Raw genomic sequence first — 26,423 nt, forward strand, 5'->3', positions numbered from 1 at the left:
TCCTGATAGATAAATAAATTCTATGCCCTACAAGGGAAGATGGAAAAATATTTGTCTCTGGTTCATATCATACATCTTTGAGTAAGTATTTTACAATAGAGTATCACAGAAAGCCTACTGGGGAAGATTTTCTAAAGCTGTCTAAATCTACTTGGCTGAGTTTTCTTAGATGATGAAGCAGAGAATACAATTTTACTTTTCCACATAAACTCAATGTGACACTAGTATTCCTAGGAGGCAATGATAAAAATGTAAAAAATGAAAGAAATTGCCTACTTAATTAAAATTCTGCTAAAGCTTAAGAAAAGAAAAAAAACAATAATCACTTTTCTTTCTCTTTCAAAGGCATAATTCGATAAGGAGACAACTAAATCTTTCCAACCCAGATTTTACGATACAGCAGTTTCAGAAGCAGGATTCGCTTACTGGGCTTGGACGGATTAAACCTGAGCTGTATAAGCAGAGATCGGTAGACACAGATGATGGCAGAAGAAACAACAGCAAAGCGTGTGGGAAGCTCAATTTTATCCTTAAATATGATTGTGATTTGGAACAGCTGATTGTCAAAATCCACAAAGCAGTTGAGCTGCCAGCCAAAGACTTCTCTGGAACCTCAGATCCTTATGTCAAGATTTATTTGCTCCCAGACCGCAAAACCAAACATCAGACTAAAGTGCACAGGAAAACCTTGAACCCTGTCTTTGATGAAGTATTTTTATTTCCTGTGGCCTACAATGAGCTCCCTACTCGAAAACTTCATTTCAGTGTTTATGACTTTGACCGATTCTCTCGGCATGACATGATTGGACAGGTGGTTGTGGATAACTTTTTAGATCTAGTGGATTTTCCCAGGGAAACAAATCTCTGGCGAGATATCCAGCATGTGACCACAGTAAGTAGTGTGAAAATTTTCATTTTGTGTAAACATCTGGGGACATTTCTGGGTTAGAAGTTTGTGCATTTTAACAACAGCAATGTTACCTTATAAAATGTCCACCATGCTGAATGTGGAGTAGTTTTAAACTCTGTTCTGGGCAAAGTTTCTCAACAGTGTTTGTTTCCAATTTACCAGTTGCCAATAGGGCATCTTTTGTCAGTTAAGAGTTTAGCCATCAGGCATGTAGAGAAATGCCTTCAGTAGTCTTTGGACTGCAGGAAATTCCGGAGAAAAAATTTGCATTATTGGATGGCTGGCAACCAAAATATTTAAGCACAAATATTAAGATAAATCAGCAAAATTAACTCTCTATATCAGGCTATCTGGATTATACATTCAAGAATGTATTGTATACTTGTTTTACAGTACAATAATGGACAGTTTACTAGGAGTGCAGGAAAAATGTCCAATGTATAAAGACCCCTGCCTTACGGTAATATGTAAAGTATTAACTTGAGCTGCATTTCAATTTGTTTCATGGAATCACAAGCACAGGTCACACAACCCAAAATAAGTGCATGAAAGATGCCTTTCTTGTAATAAACAGTATCAAATCAATGAAATAGACCTATGGTAAGTTAATTCTTATGGGGTGTTAGTAACAATGTTATAAATATTATTTTTGTGTATGGGAATGGGGAAAATCCCTTCAGAAGGCACAGAGGAACCTCATAATTTCATTACTTGATCCAGCAGGGCATACAATACTCTGTAAAAATTCCTTTTTATTTTGTTGTTTCCTTTCCTTCAGGAGTGGTTATGTTTGCAGGCTACAAATAATGTGTTAAAAAAGGAGTACATTTTTATCAGTTGGCTAGTTTCACTTTATATAAGAGTTGGCTTGGCTTCTACAATATACCATCTCACACTGCCTGGGGCAGGGAGAGCGATAATGTCTTTTTCTATGCACAAAGGGATATTCTTGTCTGGTATTATTTCCTTTATAGCTCTGCTGTGATGTTGGAAGCATGCAGGGCAAGAAATGCTTCCAGAGAATGAATGCTTAACAAAATATGATAGGCATATGTGCCAGCACTTTTACTGCACCCACATTCCACAGCCTGAAACACAATATGTTATGTTTGGGTTACAGATGATAAGAAATATGGCCTAATATATAAAGGTAATTCTGCTTAAACAGCTGGCTGTGCAGATTCTGACACTTTTAACAGACATTACATGCTTTTCACATTAAAGTGTATTTTAGGTAATATGCATGTTATTTCCTAATGTGAATGAAGGAGGCGTGTGTACCTGAAAACTATATTAGTCATCTACACTCACCTAAAGGATTATTAGGAACACCTGTTCAATTTCTCATTAATGCAATTATCTAAATCAACCAATCACATGGCAGTTGCTTCAATGCATTAAGGGGTGTGGTCCTGGTCAAGACAATCTCCTGAACTCCAAACTGAATGTCAGAATGGGAAAGAAAGGTGATTTAAGCAATTCTGAGCATGGCTTGGTTATTGGTGCCAGACGGGCCGGTCTGAGTATTTCACAATCTGCTCAGTTACTTGGATTTTCACGCACAACCATTTCTAGGGTTTACAAAGAATGGTGTGAAAAGGGAAAAACATCCAATATGCGGCAGTCCTGTGGGCGAAAATGCCTTGTTGATGCTAGAGGTCAAAGGAGAATGGGCCGACTGATTCAAGCTGATAGAAGAGCAACTTTGACTGAAATAACCACTCATTACAACCGAGGTATGCAGCAAAGCATTTGTGAAGCCACAACATGCACAACCTTGAGTCGGATTAGCTACAACAGCAGAAGACCCCACCGGGTACAACTCATCTCCACTACAAATTGGAAAAAGAGGCTACAATTTGCACGAGCTCACCAAAATTGGACAGTTGAAGACTGGAAAAATGTTGCCTGGTCTGATGAGTCTCGATTTCTGTTGAGACATTCAAATGGTAGAGTCAGAATTTGGCATAAACAGAATGAGAACATGGATCCCTCATGCCTTGTTACCACTGTGCAGGCTGGTGGTGGTGGTGTAATGGTGTGGGGGATGTTTTCTTGGCACACTTTAGGCTCCTTAGTGCCAATTGGGCATTGTTTAAATGCCACGGGCTACCTGAGCATTATTTCTGACCATGTCCATCCCTTCATGACCACCATGTACCCATCCTCTGATGGCTACTTCTAGCAGGATAATGCACCATGTCACAAAGCTCGAATCATTTCAAATTGGTTTCTTGAACATGACAATGAGTTCACTGTACTAAAATGGCCCCCACAGTCACCAGATCTCAACCCAGTAGAGCATCTTTGGAATGTGGTGGAACGGGAGCTTCGTGCCCTGGATGTGCATCCCACAAATCTCCATCAACTGCAAGATGCTATCCTATCAAAATGGGCCAATCTTTCTAAAGAATGCTTTCAGCACCTTGTTGAATCAATGCCACGTAGAATTAAGGCAGTTCTGAAGGCGAAAGGGGGTCAAACATTGCATTAGTATGGTGTTCCTAATAATCCTTTAGGTGAGTGTATATTAGTGAAGAGAAAAATTGAGAATTGCAATCCCTGAAGAAAACCATCTTCAAAAAAAGGCACTTAGCTACAGGACAGTACAAAATTGTCCTCACTGTGGCTTGGACGACTTCTGTCTTCTTATCATAACTAGAAGACTCCATTTTTAAACAATTTAAATCAATCTGCCCTTTTCATGTTGGAGTAGGATGAGGTTCAGCAGTTTCTACAGCACTGGTGATATTTGGTAAGAGTGTAATTATGTGCAATACACAACAATTTCTGCTATTGATTCTGGACTGGCTTCAGGTTGGGTGTGAGGGTGTTTGTGTTTTCCATGCAGGAAGGGGTAGAGTGTGATTACAGCACAACTAAAACAGTATATACAGTTTTTGACAAGTGTAGATGAGTGGAATAAACACTTAGTGCTTGTACAACGTGTCGGGGTGTCAGCCGTGTCACCCATTTTAATCTTTGGGTGAACAAAGACTCTATATACATGTATTATTGTTATATATTACTAGCAAAATACCCTCGCTTCGCAGCAGCGAAGTACTGACTTAAAATTTTTATTAAGAAGAAAATTAAACATTTTTAATCTGAGGGAAAATATACCAATAATTATTTGTTAAGGATCTCTTTGTATACCACATTGTCATTTCGGCCCTCCGGTTGTAATATGACCAAGCTGTGCGCTGAGCTTACTCTTGAGCATGCAACGTACAGTTGGCCATGTGAAAAGTAATCTTGTTTCAAATCTCACAGCTTGGATTGCTGCTGTCATAATTGGTTTGAGTTTCGTGAGTTCATTTGCAGGACTTGTGTTGAAGTGACATTTGGCATTTGTCAAGCATTATAGGCATACAACCGGTTTCATCGATAACTTCACATCCAGCTTTTGAGAGTTTAAACATTCATAAACATCAAAGTGTCCACTACTGAAATTGTCACCTGTGAATCTAAGATATTTAAGAGGCATTGGCGGTAGTCCAAAGGTGTAAAATATTTGGCTATTTTGGTACACTTGAAAGCGACAACCGAACAATTCAGCGGCAGCCATCAACTTACATGCAGAACCATAGGTGAAGGGCTTAAGCATTTCACTCTTATAGTGCTCCTGTGTAGTATAATTATCTCCTGTATCGTCATCAGTCCACACCTTGAACCTGTCCCAGTCATTCAATACATAAGACACAATGTTCCTCCGGATATCAAGAGTGAGCCTGATATGGCCGTGCAATATGTAACAAAGAGAATGGAAAAGGCAGGTGCCATCTCTGGGCATGGAAACCACTAGGTAAGCGACAGTTCTTTGATTGATGGTGATCACCTCGATAGACATGTTAATGGGGGTATGGTTGGAACGATAAAGGAAATGGGTACCTGAACAATGTAAGTAAGTCTAAAATACCTACACAATAACTATAATCGTAATAAACAAACAATAAAACAGTGGAGAAGCCGTGGATTAAATAAAAAGGCTGTAGTTATCAGCAGGGAGATGTGAATCCCGTGGCGAAGCAAGGAAGGGAATGTAGAGACCGGAGAGACGGACGGCCTTATATAGGCAGGCAGCCAACAACGTGGGAGACGTTGGGATGGGGGACCCAACGGCACCTCACACGGTGACCGAGCTGCAGGCTATGGACGTATATATGTACGTAAATAGGATTCAGTTAGCATTGGGAACCCGCACACCAAATTTCTTGACAATGGGCCCATAAGTAACAAAGACCATTGGAAAGTTCAATATGGCAGCCAACAGTGGTGTCATACCACCGAAACAAGTATGTACATTGGTTTCCGTTAGCACAGGGAAGCCGCCTACCAAATTTCGTGAAGATGGGGCCATAAATTAGAAATTTCAACATGGCGGATGTTGCCAACTGTTATGACCGTTGCTCGTAGAATTTCAAAATGAAACCTGCTTAACTTTTGTAAGTAAGCTGTAAGGAATAAGCCTGCCAAATTTCAGCCTTCTACCTACACGGGAAGTTGGAGAATTAGTGATGAGTGAGTCAGTGAGTGAATGAGTCAGTCAGTCAGTGAGGGCTTTGCCTTTTATTAGTATAGATTAAAGCAAACAGGCAATCCATGAGGCTAAAACATAACAAAACATAAATCACCTCAAAGGCTGCATTAAAGGAAATCTCTTTCTGTGTTGAAAATTAGGGAGCTCCATTCTCTTCTAAGATTCAGGTCCAAATGAGACGCCAACATTTGGGGGTGTCTTCCCTTTTATAGTGTTCCTGCCGGAAGGGGCATGGTCAGTTACTCTCGGGCAGTGTCTTAACTGTGCTAAGGTGAAAAAAAGAGATTGGAAAATTAAAATAAACATAGACATAAAAACTCAAGAGTGAATCTTCTATTGGTTAACCTACTACTGCATGCAGCTAACAAGATATCTAAAATAATGCCATTAATGCGCATAAATTATTGTAAACCAAGACTTGCCTATTTCACTGACTATTGCATAAGAGACAATGCTACTCATAACATTTATCATATCTGCATGTCATTGTGTGAGTAAGTAGCATTATTTGGGATAGTTAGTTGCAATCAACCAATAACAGAAAATGCCCACTCCTTCCTTCTGGCATCTCTTGAAATGCTTTACCTTTTCCTCTAAGGGACAACTGATTAGATAAAAGAAACTCAGCAACGTCAATAATAGGTGAAACATAGTACCTATTTTTTTCGGGTGGTATGCCTGTAGAAACCTATGTTTTTTAAAAGTTGTGTTATGCTGTGTTGTGCTAATCATTTGACACAGGTAATAATAGGAGGCCATGTCAATTTTAAGCAAATATTCTATCTAGTCTCCTTTGTGAAACCATGAGTTCATGAATGAGCATTTCTTCTTCTGGAATACACAGAGTTGACTACTTCTGCAGCTTCACCTGCACAGGGCTGTTTGTGTCACTGTTACCTAGTGGTTCAAAGGCTTCAATGGTAAGTGTTGCCACCGAAGTGTGTAGCAAGGATGGGTTCTGAGACAGTGCATGTGCTAACAGCTCTTCCTCTTCAAGCTTGAGAGTGGAGGAGAAGTCCTATGAGGAGGCCTGACGATACTCCAGAAGTCCTGCCTCTTCTTCTGCTTGATCCATATAGATTCCACACCAGCCAGTCATTGTTCACATTCAGACCCATGACCGTTGGAAACCACATCAGTCTGCAGAAGCACTATATATTGAGCTTAAAAATTAATTTAATTTTGTATATTTTTTCATTGCTTTATTAGCTTTGGAGCTAATAAATAAGGATCTCAGGTAGACCCCAAAACTTCCCACTACCTTGTCCCATTTTCTCTGACTATACATATTGTCACTCATGCGTATCTGTGGATCACCTTATCGGCTCAGATCAGGTATGCGATACCATCTTGCCTCTTCCCAGCTCTGAGAAAATACCTCATGAGGGCGATTAACCTGCTTGATGGGATAAACTAATGTGGATGGGAGGGCCTATCACCCCATGGCCATGTATGTAATATATTTAAAGAGGTAGAAGAAGAACCCTTACAAAAAAGAAATATATGTATAATATATTAAAAAAAAAATACTGCTACCAATTTGAATATATTTTAAAATATGCTACAAAGTGCATATTATTTAATATGTAAATTATTGCCATTTTTGTGTGCTGTCATAAATCTTTCAAAATATGAAAATCTATTTCTTAATATTTTCTAAAAATACACATTTTATAAAATATATTACAATATAGATTTAAAATATACTATAAATTTGGATTATACTATAGAATACTAGCCATGTGCGTCCAACTACGTTGCGCGTGTTAAAGTTGTCCGTGAAGGACTTTCTGTTTAAACACGGCTGACAGTCATGAACTGGGCCCTTCGTCGCACAGGATTATGATTTTTTATAAGGGAAACAAAATTACAAAAGAAAACCCTTGGACATTGATTTGATAGGAACGGCCTACTCGGAATCACTGTCCGAATAGTAATTATGTGATGGTGTGGAAGCATTTCTGCTTTTGTCCGTTCACAGTCCGTCTCGTTTTCTCTCAGAATGTCTTCTCAACCTTTCTCCAATCTCGCAGGTTGCTTTGTGGCAATCCATAGAGTAAGGCAATATACACGGAGCAATGGTTATAAAAGGGGGACACACAGGTATCCAGGCTCTTTAAAGCATAAACAGGGATCACTTCACTGACATGTGAGCAAGCCACGGTACAACTGTGAGACGTGCAGCACTCGCCGGCTACAACGTAACAATAATAATTTCCGGAACGTGCTGTTACGTTGTCGTTCATTTTACCCACTGTCTTTCTTTCATTCATATGTTACGTAGGCACGTACCTTTTATCTTCGGCAATCTCATTCTCTAACCAGGCCTCAGGAGCTAACCAGCGTAACACTGTCCACCACCCCTTTCGTTATTCCGGCACATTGTTGACATCTGTGAGTAACAACAACGTACCAAACTGGAAGGTGGTCAATGCATGCGTGGAATTCGCGAACAAACAAAGATCAAGATCTAAATGAAGATCTCTTTAGTTCATTTAAAGCACAACAGTTTGTTTAGTTTGAATGTCTGTGTTTTGAGGTGTGACTGGAGTACTACAGTCTTCAGTAGTATAAGCCTGGAGGAAATTCTTAATGCAATGCCCATGTTTTAGCTGTCTCTCTACTGCCATCTAGTGCTTCTTCTTCTGATTCATTTGCGGACAAACAAAGATCAAGATCCAAATGAAGATTATATATAGAGATATTTTAGAGTATAACAATATTTCAAAATAATTATATGACACTTTTAATGAAAGCAACTTACAATGTACCAAACAATGTATTTTCCAGGATACAAAACAAATATGTGAAAATAGCATAAGAGCCAGGCAACAAAATTAAATACCACTCTAAACACCAGAAAAGGCATTCTGATGTGAACGCTGAGGAAATTCCATAGTCCTTGAAATAATCTAAAGTCTCCCAGCACTAGAAAGAATTACACCTATTCAAAGAAGTGCTGTTTTAATAGATAAATAAAAAGAATCATATAAACATAGAACTGCACACAGGCCACAGCAGACTGTTATGTCATCCCAGGGAGCTTGTCACACACATTAAAGTACCTCAGTGTCCTTAGAAATCTCTCCCAAAGTTACCACTAAGGTTAGGTGGTGCCCTCTGTGGCTAAAGACCCTTCAGACTCCGGCTTTCTCTAGCAGCTGTGTCTCCTGACTAGCCCTTTAATGAGTATCCAAGGCAGTGCCTGTGCCATCTGATTCATTCCATAGAACACTGAAATCCTGCTTAACATAAAAGGAACACCTGGGCTGCCACCTTCCTGCCTGGCTGATCTCTCGGGATCACCACAGCATGGGTTGAGTCACTTTTCTTTGAGCATCTGACTTTGTAGGCTGGCTTGGTGCCATGCATTCCACTTTCTAACAGGGCTCCCAAAGTCTTTCAAGAGGTTTTCTTTTCATTGTGCCACTCCTGAGTCTATTAATCTTTGCATATAAATAATGAATTATGTGTCTTTGATGAGGTTTCTGCCAGGAGTGTCCATTGCCAAGTGCTAATTTGGTGGTATCCTTTCCTCTGGAAATCTGTTATCAAACTGATGATCTCTCACAATATAGAAATGTATAAATTAAGACATTTTAAAATATACATACATAATACTTCATCATACATAAGCAACAATAATTTTAATTCTTTCTTTCTTTCTTTCTCCTATTTAAAACATAGCCTCTGTGACTATACTGTGGAATACTTCCCAGCCTTTTTCAACCCCATTAGCCTTGCCCTTGACCAGTGCTATGTTATGGTTAAAAAAAGAAACATTCCTTCCATCTTTTAACAAGTAACAAGTGAACACACCATTTCTATTACATTATACACTGAATAAAACATTTACCCCCTCTGGGTCTGACAGGTGCATAACCATTCGAATATTAACACCGCTGCATCTTTCAAACCTGTGTGTGATTCTGGGAGACCCAAATCCATTAAAAATATAAATTACTGTTCTCATACTCCATTTATAGAGCTGTAATATTCAAGAGATCATTGTTCAAAATAGAAAAGCTTTTGCTATAGAGGTACAAGATTTATTCTGGAGAGCTTCATATGTACTACTGTATGTTTTCTCATTCTCATTTTACAAAATCAGAACTTTTTTACACTTGATATTTTAATATGTTCTTTATGATCTTTAGAAAAGGCCCTACCAATGCCACAGTTGGTTAGCCTGCTCCAGCAGACTGGGCTGCAATCTTAATTCAGTAATATTGCATGTTCTCTCTGTGTTTGTTACAGCTAATCTGATATCTTACAAAGGTTTGGCCATCTGGTGGCTTCTACATTGGCCTGGTGTGAGTAAATTTGGGTGAAGTAATGTAAAAACTTTAGAACAATTTTGATGAGAGCAGGCCATTAGATCAAATAAAGTTTACCAATCCTAATTTCCTAGCAGTAAGTCAACTTCTGTCGGCCCCTGAAGTGACAATATCTCCTATACTACTTGGTAATTTATACCATGGCTCTGTGGTTTTGTACATGAAGAAAAACTTTCTCAAATATTTGAGAAATCTACCCCTAACAAGTTTCTATCTATGTCCACGTGTTCTTGTTGAAGAACTTAATTTAAAGGAACAACTGAGATCCACCATACTAATTCCTTTCATAATTTTAAAAATTTAATTCATGCCAGCTCTTAAACTCCATTTGTTGAGGCTAAAAAAGTTTAACTTCTTCCATCTGTGTTTGCACCTGATTCCTCACAGTCCCAGAATTAGCCTATTTGTTCTTCTCTGGACATTCTTTAGCACTGCCTTGTGTTTTGAGGAAAACGGTGACCATAACCGCTCACAGTACTCCAGGTGAGGCCTCACTAGTGTTATATATCTTAAGCAACATTTCCTTTGTCTTATACTCGACATGTTGTGCTATATGTTGTCACACACGTGTGCTTGGGAGGCAGTCTAAGGGCTCAACTAGGAGTAAAATACAGAGGCAAGGGTTGATGAACGGTACTAATGCCTTTTCTCCCTCTACCAAGGACTGCAAGAAGGAAAAAACAGTTATGAGACTACCCACTTCCGCTTCTTCATCACACCCTCCTGTAGACCCCATTTCCACCTGAGATCCCTCTCCTTCCTGTCCTCCACCTATAAAAACCCAAGCATTCATTCTCTTATTCAGTCAGTCTTGAATCAGTCTTTTGTCACTACTCGTTTTGTTGCTAAAGTTGCTGATTGTATTATACAGGGTAGATTCCTTAACCCTTTACGATTATTCTTTTTGCTTATTTGTTCACAATGTTCACAATTCTTAGCCTTCATATTGGCCTTTGTACACTGATGGGATGTAGATAGTGTCAAGTTAACTATGACTCCTAGGTCCTTCTCATAACGGGTATTTCCAAAATTCATACTTCTCCATTTTTCATGGGGGTGTTAAGTGGATGCCTGTCAATTATATGAGGTGCTCTTAATTTTATCAATAATAGGACACAATTTGAGGTTAACAGTAATATGGTCATCTATTTCATACAGACATGCAGTACTGTAATACGATAGATATAATTTATGTTCATATCTTATCATTCAATGCTATAAACAACAGCACACCATCTTTGTAATGAAATAACAATCATACTAAAATTGTAACCTCCAGCTGGGCTAAAAGATGAAACTGGCAATACAATTTCAGAAAGACTGACTCATTTAATATTGTATTGCCAACTCCAAACACATGAAACCCAAAAGCAGTCTATGGTATTTTTAATAAACTTCATCGCCCTCACACATTGAGATACACCACATAAAAAACACCTGCTCCGTCTTACTAGTTTATAGACCAACAAAAGACAAATTTCAAACAACCAATTTCACTGATCCATTTGTGTTTAAAGTGCGAACATCAAAATCAGGTTAAAATCAGTGACACCTGACTGGACATGCATTCTTGAACATTCAGATTGCTTGGTTGTTGTAAGATGAATTGCAACAGAGCTAATGGTTGCCATTATTGCAGCTCATGAAGATTTTAGGTGTTCTGGGAAACTAGACTCACCTCTGAGGTAATGAGTAGCACAACAGAGGTCCAAATCAGTAAGAACGCCATGTAAGGTTGCAGGGTGGACTGAATCCCAGGTGTATTTTTTCTTCCTGATGGGCCTGCTCTGCAGTTGGTGAAATTCAGCATGTAGCTTTCATTTCAGAATAATAAGTCCACTAGTAGTAGACACTGATGATGCACTGGACTGAGAGATAAAAGCACCCTTTAGAGCATGATGTCAGACTCAACAACCTTCTGAGTTTGCTTTATTAATTGGTCTGTTTATGCTTACCTTTTATTTTCTTTCATATGGGTAATTAAGCCACTTGCAGCTGATAATTGTTTCTTTGGCACTGTTTGTGTGTACACCTTCTAGTGCTTCTCAAAGTAAATAGGTGCTAGCTTCATGAAGCCAGACCTCATTGCTGCTTACAGCTCTTCAAATGTATGCTTTAGTGTGCTATTGTGGCTTTGTTCATCTGTGCAAAAAGAAATTACAGAAATAGTTTTTGTGACTAGGTGCTCCATTGTAATTATTTTTTGCTTGTTCATCAGTTAGATAGATAGATAGATAGATAGAACTTTATTTGCCACCAGACCAAAAATTGTACAGAATTTCTTTAGATAAATAAATACATAAATAGGTAGATAAGCAAGTAAATAAATAAATAGACAGATGCACACACGCTCACACAAAACAAAGAACAAAGAAGAAATTGCTGTTGGTATAAAGGAGCTCCTGTAGCGTTGCTTGGCACACTTCTGTTAAATGCTTTGTTTGAAAAAAGTGTTAATCTGCAGCATTTCTCATAATGCCGCTCAGTTTTGTTTGAATTCTCTCCTTAGCTCCAAGTTAATATTAATAATAATATATTTGACTTACTAGGCACCTTTCTTAACACTCAAGGTCACCTGGCAATGAAATTAAACAACGTTAATAAAATAAAAACAAAGAAGATAATAGCGAATAGCAATAAGGTACAAATAGCTATGGTAGTAGCAAATATCAAAGATAACTGGCAGTAACAGTGTGAAATTCATAATTGGTATGCCAGTTTGAAGAGATAAGTTTTAAGGGCAGTTTTAAAATGTGTGATTGAGTCTAGTTGACAGTTATGAGAGGGAAGAGAATTCCAGAGTTGAAGAGCACTATGACAGAATGCTCGAGCTCCCAGAGAACAGAGTTGGATGTGTGGCACAGAAAGTAAAGCTGCAAATGAGGATCTAAGTGAGCAAAAGGGATTGTAAGTCTGGAGGAGATCAGTGAGGTAGGGAGGAGCAAGGTTGTGGAGAGCTTTAAATGTTAAGAGCAGTATTTTATATTGTATTCAGTAGTAAACAGGGCACTAGTGAAGTTGGGAGAAAATTGGTGTAATATATTCAGTGGATTTTAGAACAGGTTATTATCCTAGCAATGTTTTGGAGATGGAAGAAGGCAGTCTGAGAAACATTACTTATATGGGAAGAAAAAGAGAGGTTATTGTCTAGAATGATGTCCAGGCTGTTAACCTGGGAAGAGATGTTTGCGTTAATGTTGTTAATTAAAATTGAAGGATGGCTAACCTTATTGAGTATAGATTTAGAACCAATGAGGAGCACCGCAGTTTTATTGCTATTTAATTAGAGAAAATTGTGAGTCATCCATAAGTTTATGTCTTGGAGACATGCCATAAGAGTATTTTTAGGAAAAACAGAAGTGTATTTAGTAGATAGATAAGGCTGTGTGTCATCAGCATAATAATAAAATTTAATACCGTGGTGTCAAAAGATATTACCTATTGGGAAGATGTAAATGAGAAAAAGAAGCGGCCCTAAAACAAAGCCCTGTGGAACACCCTGAGTAACGATTGAATTCTCAGATTTAAAGCCCTTTACTTGAACAAATTGCATCCTGTCAGTGAGGTAGGAAGAAAACCATTGAAGGATAAGACCACAGAGCTAGTCGTTTGAAAAATATCTGATGAGATATTAGGTCTCAAATGTGGAACTGAGTTCGAGAAACACAAAAATTGATAAAAGTCCCATGTCAGCTGCCCGGAAAATATCATTTGTGATTTTGACCAGGACAGTTTCTGTGTTCTGTTTAGGAGAAAAACCAAATTGAAAGGTTATTTTTTGAAAGATGGGACTGAAGTTAGGAGGCAACTATCTTTTCGAGAACTTTAGATATGAGTGGAAAATTTGAAATAGGCTGATAATTGTTAAGGATATTAGTGTCAGGTTTTTTCAAAATTGGAGTAATTGAGGCCATTTTTAGTGAGGGGAGACCGTACCTGTAGTAAGAAAGAGTTAACTATAGCAGTTATCATGGGGGAAATATGTGACAGACAGGACTTAACAAAGCTTGTAGGTATTGGAAATAATTGGCATGTGGAAGAATTATATTTGTTATAAGCTCCCAGATATCATTTTCAGCTGGTAAACTGGACTCTGAGAATAAAGAGGTTGGTAAGGGAATATGGGTGATAGTGGAAAGTATTTAACTTTCTGCATAAATAAAGGAAGCAAGTTGCTGGTGGATTTTTTCAATTTGTGAGCTGAAGAAATCCAAGAAATTGCAGCAGAGGTTATGGTGAGCAACATTTCCTGGTGGTGTAATTATCTTAGTCATTGTGCAAAAAAGAGCTCTAGCATTTTTCCCTCGTGTATTGATAATGTTAGAGTAGTATACAGGTTTGGCAACAGAGGGAGCATTTTTGTGTTTTAATGATCTGAATACATTTCCTTATGTACAACAAGACCCGTCTTCTTAGCTAGACGCTCCAATTGTTGACCCATGGCCTTGAGCTGACGGAGTTGTTGGCCAATGGCCTTGAGCTGAGGGAGTTCAGGTGTAAACCAGGGAGCAGTGTGAATAAATGAAACAGTCCGTGTTTTTAAGGCAGCTAGTGTACTTCCAGGGGGTCCTAAGTGTGTCCTATAACTGAACTTGCCCTTTTAATTAGCTTGTTGATTCGGTCGGCTTTTCTTGAAAAGACATTACCAGCCCAGCACACCACAGCGTAGAAAATTGCACTGGCCATCTCAGAATTATAGAAGATGTGAACAATGTCACTTGCTGCATTAAAGGAACACAGTCTCCTAAAGAAGAAGAGCCTGGTCTGCCTTTCTTATATAGTTCCTTTGTGTTCTCAAACCAGTTCAATATGTCATTAATATGGAGGTGTGAACCACCTCCATATCTACTCCCTCAATAGTGACCAGATACAGAGGCTTTTTGGTGTAGTGAAAGTCAATAACTAGTTCTGTGGTTTCTTTTTGCACAGATGAACAAAGACTCCTATACTTTGTCTCATCCCCTTTATCAGTAATACTGTATATATAGGACTGATGCCATTTGGTCCTGCAGCTTTTCCTATATGTTGTTTTCTAAGTTGTCTCCTTACTTGGTCTACAGTTATGGACAGCCCACACTGGTGGTCAGAGGTACACTTGTTACAGCCGTTCCTGTTGACATGGTAGAAGTTGCTGACATAGAAGGGATGGTGAGAGGAGACTGGTCTTTGGAAGAAGGTGGCAGTGATAGGGAAAATCTATTAAATAATTGGTTCAAGGTGTTAGCTTTGTCCACATCCCTTTCTAGCACCTACAGTATGCCCTGGACTGCTTGAGTCCAGTAATTATATCCCGTGCATTCCAGACATCTTTCATGCTATTGTGAGTGAGTTTATTTTCTATTTTAGCCTTGTAAGCTTCCTTTCCTTTACTCAGCTTTTTCTTCACCACACATTGTATATCCTTCAGAGCCTCTTTGTCACCAGATTTAAATGCTTTTGTTTTCTAATTCAGGATACCTTTTACCTCCGTAGTAATTAAGGGCTTGTTGGTTGGAAAACAATATACTGTCTTTGAGTGAACAACTGTGTCAACAAAGAAGTTAATATGGTCTGTGATACAGTGACTGAGCGTCTCAATATCATCATGTGACTTGCACATCATTTCCCAGTGTGTCATTTGGAAGTAGTCATTTAGAGCCATTTTAGCCTCAAGGCTACACTTCCTCACTATTCTGTTGGTAACAGGATGCTGTCTAATAACAAGCTTATAGCTGGGAATAAAATGTACAAGGTTGTGGTCAGATTTGCCTAAAGGTGCCAGCTGTTTACATTTAAAGGCATCTTAAACATTTGAATACAGCAGGTTTAGTTTGTTATTTGCTTGAGTGGAAAAGCTCATAAATTGGCAGAAATCTGTCATAGCTTCTTCCAAAGTCACATGGTTGAAGTCACCACATAATATAACAGCAGGGTCGGAGTGAATCTGTTGGTGACAGAATAAATCATTTCCATTTTTAAATCCCTATTTGCAAAGGGGTGGAATATAAAAAATAATTAGGATGATTTAATTCTCCTGGGCAAATAGCGTAGACAAATTCTGAAAAGCTGGAATTTCAATGTCTGAATTACAAATTGTAGTTTTAAGTGTAACATGTTCCTTTTCACACCTTTCCTCACATACACAGATAACCAGTCACCCTCCTGTCTTTTTTCCACACCACACTGTGTCTCTGCTTGAATAAGATGAAATCTGTCTAGCATTAAAACAGTGTCAGTTGTTATCAGGCTTAAGCCAGCTTTCCGTAAAGCACAAAATTCTACTGTACTTCTATGCTTCATGAGCATAGATAGTTCATTCATCTTATCTGACAGTGATTGAACATTTCCCATTAAAATAGATGGTGGACAAGTTCCAAAACCTTTCTGCCTTGCCTTTACTCTCACTGTTAGACGTCGCCCTCTCTGTCTGTGGACAAACAGCTCCTGTGGTAAAGTGTAACTGAGCTGCTTAGATGCTCGCCATTGCAGGTCAAGTAGCTGATTACAGTAGTATATAATACACCCCACTTTTATTTTCTCAGTGTCTCTTACATTTCCAGGTGTTGCAGACATAAGGCAACCTTTGGGTCCTCTTCGCAACTACATTCCAGTCCATTTGGAGTGCAAGCACCTGGGTTTGTGTGTGTGTTACCATTCATCAGCAAATTTAAGATATATTTAAATTCCATTTATCTGAGTTCTAGTGGATACTATAAGTGACAGGTTAGTATCTATATACAATACAATACAATTTAATTTTGTATAACCCAAAATCACACAAGAAGTGCTGCAATGGGCTTTAACAGGCCCTACCTCTTGACATCCCCCCAGCCTTGACTCTCTGAGAAGACAAGGAAAAACTCCCAAAAAAAAACTTGTAGGGAAAAATGGAAGAAACCTTGGGAAAGGCAGTTCAAAGAGATACCACTTTCCATGTAGGCTGGGTGTGCAGTGGGTATCAAAAAGAAGGGGGTCAATACAATACAATACATAGAACAGAACAAATCCCCAATAAGTATAAAAACAAAAAGTTTACAAGTACGGAGCAGAATTTAACAGTAGATGATATCCCATAATATGTTTTGGATTTGTTTAGAGTCCTGAAGACCTCAGCCATCAAGCTGCCTCCCCCATTTGGCCAATCCACAGCTGAGTCAGCGCTGGGCCAGCCAATCCGATGAAAGGACCCCTCTACCCCACGATTCCTGCGATCCTCCATCAGGGATAATTTCTAATCTTAAAAAAAACTAGCAATGAGTACATAAGTTACAGTACAGTACATAGCTGGCTGCAGTGTGAGGATTATGTTTTTGTTTTTTTCCTTTGCCTTCAGTTCCATCCAGCCATCCCTGTTAAGGGGTAAACTTGTAGATATGCAGGTGGATGCCAATGGTGTCCTGGATATTGGACTTGTTGTCTGGAAGACTGCAGTTTGTGAGACTTAAGGACTGTGTTTCTGATATGGATGTGATTAACACTGGAGCACCACGTAACAGTCCTGTTTCATTTTCTCTTTACTCTGTACACCTTGGACTATAAATATAGCACCAGGTCATGTCACTTGCAGAAATTTTTAGGTGATTCTGCACTTATGAGGTATGCGTACATTGCCATTTGCCAGCAAATTTAAGATCAATTTAAAATCCATTTCTTCTAATCCTAGTGGCTACAGCCAGTGATACGCCAGAAGCCAGATCAATTCTAATCATAAATAAGACTAGTAACCAGTAAGTTCAGAAACAAAACGAAAAACAGTCAGAACTGTAGAAAGACCATATGAGTCCTCCATTGGTAGACCAACGGGACTCACAGCAGTTTGACTATAGAACAAAGATTGGAATGGAGGATGCAATCATCTGTTGATTTAGAAGTTTCTCTCTCTGCCCTTCATAAAATCCCACCCCCCCATTCAGGACATGACCTACATTAGGATATCAGGGTGTGACACAGAGCTTGAGTCGAAAGTAGATTATTTATTATATTTATTTAACTCAATAAAATAGTTTAATCTTTCTACTATTGCTGCACTTTGATGTACCCAAGGGAGCCTGACACAGATTCCTTAAATGTTTGAAAGTAACATGATCATAAGAAACCTTTTGAAAAAAAATGTGGCAAACTTTATTACAGTTGTGAAAGAAGTATAGAATCAATTGAGCATCTCTAAGCTTGGCTCATGTCTTCGCTTTACAACGTTCTTTGCTCTTAACACTCATTCATTTCATCCTCAAACATATACAGGTATTTGTGTAGTTTACTATAAAGAGTCTTCACACTTTCACTGTGTGCCTGACCACAATCTAAGTTCAAGTGCAGTGGGTTCATATATTGTTGTATAGCAAAGAAAGTAGTTATAAAGACATGAAAACTCACTGGCTTTTTGGGGATACTCTCCTACTGATGCCCAAACTCCACTTTCCTAAAAACACCAACATTATGTTGGCATGTGCATAAACAGTTTATAATGTCATTACTGTCTGTGAAATTCTTACTTGCATGTGCAAATCAACATGCAACACGTCATTATTCAACAGTGCCTTGACCATGCCTAGTCAGTCAGTTAGTGATCTCTTATTTACTACTTTTCCCATAAACATCTGCATTCACACTACAAGCCTAGCACAACTACATGACAATACTACTACTACTACTACTACTACTACTGCTGCTATTACTACTACTACTACTACTACTATTACTACTACTACATTTACATTTATTTCCAAAGCAGAAACTTTTATCCACAGCGATTTACAAAATAAATCCCTATAATTGGGTAAAATCAGTCTGTGGGGACTGTTTGCGAACAAGTGTTACAGGATATTTTACAAATATTTCAGTGAAGAGCTCAGAAAAAGAAATAAGCTATTTACACTTCCTAAGTTACAAAACTTATCAGTTAGATGGAAATTTACCAAACAAGAGAGTCTTCAAATGGTTCTTAAACACACTGAGGGAGTCAGAATTTCAAAGCTGGGCAATCTACAAGGCACACAAAAAGATTGAGATTTGACGCCACACACAAGCACCATTATTCAGTATACCTGAGGAGTTGAGAAGGAGCATAGGACCTCACAGGTGTCTCCAAATACATGGGTGCTGACTCATTGACCACCTTTTAGGTCAGCATCAAGGATTTCAACTTAATATGTACAACTACAGGGAGCCAATATAGTGATCAGAAAAGAGGAGTGACATGTGCCTGCCTGGCCCGGTGCTGCTGCAGATGACTTCAGAGTGTGCAGTAGTCCAGATGTGACAAGACTAAAGCTAGCTCAGGTGTTGTGTTGCGCACGGTCCGTTCCTGCGGATGCTGTTAAGTCAGAATCTGATGGTAACATGGTCGTTGAATGACAGCTGGTCATCTATCACCACTCCAGGTTTACATATAGACTTGATAGGTTTTAGCAATAATGGGCCAAACTGAACAGTAATGCAATCAAGCTACAGTTAAAACTACTACTATTTAAAGTGTGTCTTTGTGTGCAATGAAAGTTTTAAAACTGTTATTTTTATGATGGCTAAGCTCTGGGAGACTTATTAGTTGTATCTACACAACCATTATGAGTGGTGTAAGTATCAGGAATATCTGAAGCAAACTGCCAGATAAAGTATGTTTTGCTTCATGGCAAAGGTGATATTGATGTAATTATGAAAATGTAAAATTCATTGGGCACCAAGTGACACCCCGAGCATTTCTTAAGTAAAAGTGAAGTACATGGCTTAAAATTCAAGAAAAAATAAAGGTAGATAGATTTGTCACTTTTTACTGGCACATAGTTACCCTTGGTGGTAAACCATGCAAGGCCAGGTTCTCTCCCAAACTCCTAGTTAGGTCCAGGAGATGTTCAGTAACTAAAGTGTTACTTTGCAGACAGTTTCTGAATTAGGAACGGGATATTGTTGTAAGTTCTGTGCCTTGTTGAGACCTTTGTTTTCTCATATTTAAACTACATCACCCAAATGTGCCCAGCAATGAACAGGCAGCCTCACTAAGTCTGATTCCAGCCCTTTGCAAAACACTGCAGGAACAGGATGCAATTCCTCATCATTAAGTCTGAGAAAAGAATGGATGGATGGAATATGTGAGTATGCCCAATGACATCATCCAGATATGGTTCCTCCCTTATGTCCAGTGCTGTATGGATTAGCTTTGCTTCCCCATAACCCTGAAATAGGTGAACTCAAGAAATGAATATATGGTTGAATGGATCTGCAGTCAAGAAAAGGAGTTTTTTTTATGAGTACACGTTGTGGGATTTTTAATTATTTACTTACAAACTAAGTAGTGTTATGTCTATCCATCTATTTTGAAAATTGCTTATCTACTTCAGGCTCACAAAGAGCTGATGGCTATCTCAACAACACTGGATGCATGGCATGATGCGAGTCTGAAAAAAGGGCCAGTAGGTAACCTATCTGAGTCTTTTAGGAATGCATAAAAACACAGAAAAATTGCATGAACTATAATCATAAGTTTCTTAAGAACTTAATAAGAAAAATAAAATAATGGGATGGAAATTATACATATTTGGACTACTTGTTTAAAGTTATTAGTTTATAACAAAGTACATAAACCACATTTAGTGAAAGAGATCACTGGTCACAGAAGTGAATGTGTTAAATTAATTGAAATTCTAAAAATGTCAAAACACCTATTCATTACAATATTTCAGTCAAGCCCACAAATGTATTAGTCAGTACGGAAAATAATGCCTCAACTTTTTCAGATTTAGAAGTCTAGTTATAATGCTTAGAATTAACATTGTGTTTAATTTAAATCTTATCTCATTAAGTTTTACAAATGTATCCCAGAAGAAAGAAATTTATCGAAACATGCACCCAAAATAGCTTGACTTATGAAAAATTATTTTTACAGTAGCATTCCTCGAATTATTTTATGGCTAGGAACATTCCAAACACAGAAGTTAAATACACAAAAGCAACTAATCATAAGTCTTTAGCACACAACAAACAACAAAAGCTTGGCGCCAGCTGTGAAGAGGAATTGTAAAAAAAAAAAAAAAAAAGCAAAATGTAATTCTTAGACAAACATAAACTTCTACTGTAAAATTTCTCTTGCATATATATATAGTAAGAGAAGGATAAGACAATGATAAAGAGTTGGAGTCTGCAGAGGGAAGTAGAACTGCAGATATATATATATATATTATATATATATATATATATATATATATATATATATATATATATAATATCACAAACTCGGCACAGAGTCGTACAAAGGTGTGGGGTAGCCACCCGTATAATTGCTTTTCAGAACAGAAAACAGAAGTAACAGAAGTGATGTCAAGAAGACCAGGTGGAATCTCCCATGAATGGTCTGCAGGCAAGGGAGAAAAAGAGTCAGTGCACTCTGCCACATCCCGGTATATCTCAGAACTGCCCTTACCCAAGCCCTTTAGCTGCCTCCCATGCGCACATGTGTGACAAGATATATATATATATATATATATATATATATATACAGTATACTGTGCATATATATATATATATATATATATATATATATATATATATATATATATATATATATATATATATATATATATATATATATATATATACATACTTTTAATCATAGTATAGCATCATGTCATTGGTCTGTTTGTCAGTTGTCTTTGTTGTCATTGTCTGGTCAGTTAAGTAGCAAAGGGGGATGTTAATCAGTTTCAGCTGCTTTGGTGTTAATGAAATTAACAACAGGTGCACTAGAGGGGCAAAAACAGGAATGGTATAACAGGTGGAGGTCACTGACATTTTTCCCTCCTTATCTTTTCTGACTGTTTTTTCTCTAGTTTTGCATTTGGCTATGGTCTGTGTCACTACTGGTAGCATGAGGTGATACCTGGACCCTAGAGAGGTTGCACAGGTAATCCAACTTCTCCAGGATGACACATCAATATGTACTATTGCCAGAAGGTCTGCTGTGTCTCAGAGCACAGTCTCAAGGGCATGGAGGAGATTCCAGGAGACAGGCAGTTACTTTAGGAGAACTGGACAGGGCCATAGAAAGTCCTTAACCAATCAGCAGGACCGGTATCTGCTCTTTTGGGCAAGGAGGAACAGGATGAGCACTGCCAGAGCCCTACAAAATGACTTCCAGCAGGCCACTGGTGTGAATGTCTCTAACCAAACAATCAAAAATAGACTTCATGAGGGTGGCCATCCTCTAGTGAGCCCTATGCTCACTGCCTGGCACCGTGGAGCTCGATTGGCAAAAAATTGCCATAGAATACCAGAATTGGCAGGTCCACCAATGGCACCCTGTGCTTTTCAGAGATGAGAGGAGGTTCACCCTGAGCACATGTAACAGATGTGAAAGGGTCTGAAGAAGCCATGGAATTGTTATGCTGCCTGTAACATCAATCAGCATAACCAGTTTGGTGGTGGGTCAGTGATGGTCTAGGGAGGCATATCTATGGAGGAATGCACAGACATCTTCAGGTTAGATAATGGCACCTTGACTGCCATTAGGTATCGGGATGAAATCCTTGGACCCGTTGTCAGACCCTATGCTGGTGCAGTGGGCCCTGGGTTCCTCCTGGTGCACAACAATGCCCGGCCACATGTGGCGAGAGTATGCAGGGTGTTCCTGGAGGATGAGGCAATTGATACCATTGACTGGCCCCCACACTTGCCTGATTCCAACCCAATAGAACACCTCAGGGACATTATATTTCGGTCCATCTGACACTGCCAGGTTGCATCTCAGACTGTCCAGGAGCTCAGTGATGCTCTCTGGTCCAGATCTGGGAGGAGATCCCCCAGGACACCATCCGTCGTCTCAATTGGAGCATGACCCAAAGGTTCTCAGGCATACATACAAGCACAAGGGGGTCATACAAACTAATGAGTACGATTTTGAGTTACTGCAATGAAATTATGCCAATATGGACTAGCCTGCCGAATCATTTTTTCGCTTTGATTTCCGGGGTGTATTTGAATTCAGCCCTCTGTAGGTTGATAATTTTCATTTCCATCAAATGATGTGGCATCCTTTCATTCCTAACATATTGCCATATCAGTCCATATCAGTAGAGATATACAGCAGGATTTTTTCCCTTTGAGATCTAATGTTTTTTCAAAGTGTTCCTTTAATTTTTTTGAGCAGCTTTATATATATATATGTATGTATATATTGTAAGATGATGCTATATAGCGCCCGACCCAACAGAGACTGGACACGGGAGGCACGTGTAAAATAAACCAAAAATGCTTTTTATTTTCTTCGTTTGTGGGTTACACCTTCCTCATACCCACAGACACAACACATTTCCAAATAAAGCACACCAAGCACTCTTCTTCTCTCTCACTGGCACCAGCACTGCTCTCAGGCAACCTTTTCCTCCTCCACCCTCTGGCCCCTGAGTGGTGGTAACTGGCTCCTTTTATTAGTTCACCAGGAAGTTCTCCAGGTGTTTTATCACCAATTTCCGGCTGCACTTCTGGGTGTGATGAATATGCTGCCCATATGGGCTCAGGAGTCCCAAACACAGCACCCCCTGGTGGTGCCTGCAGGACCCAACAAGGCTGCACCCAACTCCAATTCGCAGGGTGCCCTGCAAGAACCTGTGGCACTGCTTCACCCCAGGAGGGCGGCCATGTAGTGTCCAGGGTGAGGTATTGCAGTGTCTAGGGCTGTTCCCCCGAATATAGTGTGCCGGGGCGTCCCGGCTGGGTATGGACGCCAGCTGTCTGCCACAAAATATATATATAAAATTTTAAATGTTAATAAATGTGCATGTACTGTATAAAGGTGGCAATATAAAGGTGATTGTTTTCATATAGCTGTTGACATAGTATACACAGTACATATTTTCATATATATTAATATAAATATATTTACATTGCATATGCCATTCAGATGTACAAATTGGTTTCAATATGTTGGTTTGGCCATAGATGCATTGGGTTGGAAAGATCCATTCTGAAATGTATAGATTGGTAATAATAGAACTAACTTCTACAAATCTGTGACGGGTTGAAATCTATGTAAGCAATGTAAACCTCAGAGTACACATGGAGTTTGGTATGGGAATTGTAAAAGCAGTGTTAATGTTTGCAATGCAACATTTATGAGAATGACAAATGCAATGCATTTTATTTCTAAAAACGTTTGTGATGTGACATCTTTTAGAATAACAGAGACACAGCAACCAAACAGACAAACAGAGACAGTCACACAGACACTTATCCTTTTTTTTAGGTGGATGGTTGAATATCCTCTTAACCGGCCACCTCGGGACTAGACCCATGGCCGGTTGCCGTTTTGGCTGGTTAATCTGACGCATACCTATTTTCATGTAGAAAAATATTTCTAAGGTACGTACTGTACCTCTTCGGCGTTCCTGAAGAAACCATATCCACAAGGCTTCATCCACGATTTCGCACACAGGTTTTTTTCTCGTACAACAACTGGACAGTGTGGTGTAGCAGGTTCACAGCTCAAGTCAAAAAGGCCACTTTTAAATAAATAATCGCCACACTCACGGCTTAGCAAGTATGTGTGGCCGATTGGTTTCCGGGGAATTGTGATGCGGGCGATCCTAACTTAAGTGCACAGGTGAGGAGTCATCTGCATCCGTAATTGTTCCCGGGAATTGCTAATTGCCACATATGATCCACGTCCCCGTGATAAATAGAAGCACGAGGCGGCTAGGGGGAGAACAGGAAAGAACGGGAGGTTAATGGAGAAGGAAGCAGATAGAGGAAAGCCGGTGCAGGAGAGCGAGTGAGCAGATTCAATGGAGCAAAGGCAAGCAGCTGGGAGATGAACCCCTGCAGATGACTATTTGGCCTACACTCGGTGGGGCTGAAGAAAGCGGTCGCTCAGGCTGAGAGATCACAGAGCTGGATTGACCAGTATTGAAGACGACTGGCCGTCGAAAGACAGCGGCAGTCGTGGAGGCTTTGGGCTGGTTCAGCTCCAGCATGAACGCCCTGGCCGCTGGGGAAAGAATCCAAGTCTCGGTCTGGATGGAGCCCGACGTAGCCAGGGATTGGAGGGCTACCGGACCAGTGTGGAAGGCAGCTGCACCTGCAGGTAGGGCGACTCCCCTGTTGTGAAGCTCGATGGGAGAAGCAGGGGAGATGCCAGGTAGAAAGAAGAAGGCACCGCGGAAAATTCATAAAGGAATTTCTAAACGGAAATCAGTCTGAGCATAGGAGCCCTCTCACCTTCCAGGAAAGAAGGAAGTGCATAAATATAATATAAAGAAGAACTCAAGATTCAAAAAAAAAAAATGTATTTTATTTTATTTTAACAGGCTGGTTAATTCGTTGGCCGGTTAATGTGAGGCCAGTTAAGACGGATTGTACTGTACATATATACATGTCCAGTTCACAAAATTCTTCCAGCCACGGTCAATTGCTTTGATGAATGCTAATGTGAAACTGCTGGTGAAGCCATTTGTACCTTGTTTTTCACAAATAAATTAATTATAACCAGATTGGTTATATTCATTCTCACCATACAGCAGATACGTAGTAACCATTATTTTGTACACATCATAGAGGTCAGTCCCTCCTTGTTTCACTGTCACTGCTTCTGTCTGTTCATGCTAAGAAGGTTTTTGACTGAATGAACTGGAATTTTCCCCAGAAAATATTATATACAGTGGATTTTGGTGAGGACTACATTTGCCTAATCCGTATGCTATATTCCTTCCCATGAAAGCAATTCTTAAAAACCTGATTATCTCACAGCCATTTCAGATTCATCTCTATTATGTTTTAATCTCTCACTTGCATCCCTTGCCATCACCTTTGAAGATCTTAACTTGATCAATGATACTGAGGCTTATGGCTCTCATTATTAAATTTTTCTATATGTGAATGATATCTTGCTTTTCTCTATAACTGTTCTTCTTTTCTCCCTTTACATTGTTAGGTTGTTGAGTTTTTTAGTTCAAAATTAACTGGTTTAAACCTGCTATTCTTCCATTACTTTCTCTTTTCTCTGTGTCCTGCTAGCTAGTTTAATTTAATGCCTGGGAGTTGAAAGCTTTCCATTGTTGCAGGGCATTGTAACATCCAATTACTGTTGGGTCCTTAAAAGAGCTAAGGACTCTCTTTCCTTGTGGTTTTATATATATATATATATATATATATATATATATATATATATATATATATATGTGAAAATTTAGCAGCTTAGAAATAAATGTTAGTCTAAACAAATCTGCTACCAGAATCAGAAAGTACAGATTTACCCATCTGATATACAGTATGATCTGAATTTCTAGGCATATGAGCTAATATATCGAAATGCATATCAATGATGAACTTGCTGCAAATGTTTGTTTTATAATTCAACTTGCACTTAATAATTATGAATAAAGCAATCATCTTTTTTTCATTACCCATTTAATAATATTGGTAAACGTATCTGAGGTATCCAGCATTTGCCTCTCTACATAAAGCTGTGATTTCAGAATTGAAGTGTTGCAGGACAATATTATTTTTTGTGTGGAATGAAATGTAGGAATCATATCTTGCCGTAAAATATATATTCTCTTTCTCCAATTGTGCTGAAATAATACAATGAAAAAGGCAACTCATTATCATTTCATAGCAAAATGTGTCAGTAGATTTAAAATATGCTTCAAGTATTTTACAATGTGAATCACTGTGC

The 26,423-nt window shown here is 38.9% G+C and overlaps 1 protein-coding gene across 2 annotated transcripts in view; it reads left to right on the top strand.

Annotated features, from left to right (window-relative positions):
- LOC120526625 (synaptotagmin-9-like) overlaps positions 1 to 26,423 on the top strand; it is a 282,035-nt gene that overhangs the window by 97,886 nt on the left and 157,726 nt on the right. For both annotated transcript variants that reach the window (XM_039749795.1, XM_039749789.1), the window contains exon 3: positions 346 to 892. In XM_039749795.1, the coding sequence (XP_039605729.1) occupies positions 346 to 892 (547 nt within the window). The remainder of the gene's footprint in view (positions 1 to 345; positions 893 to 26,423) is intronic.

The sequence above is a fragment of the Polypterus senegalus genome, chromosome 1 (assembly GCF_016835505.1).
Source record: "Polypterus senegalus isolate Bchr_013 chromosome 1, ASM1683550v1, whole genome shotgun sequence".
Taxonomy (NCBI): domain Eukaryota; kingdom Metazoa; phylum Chordata; class Cladistia; order Polypteriformes; family Polypteridae; genus Polypterus; species Polypterus senegalus.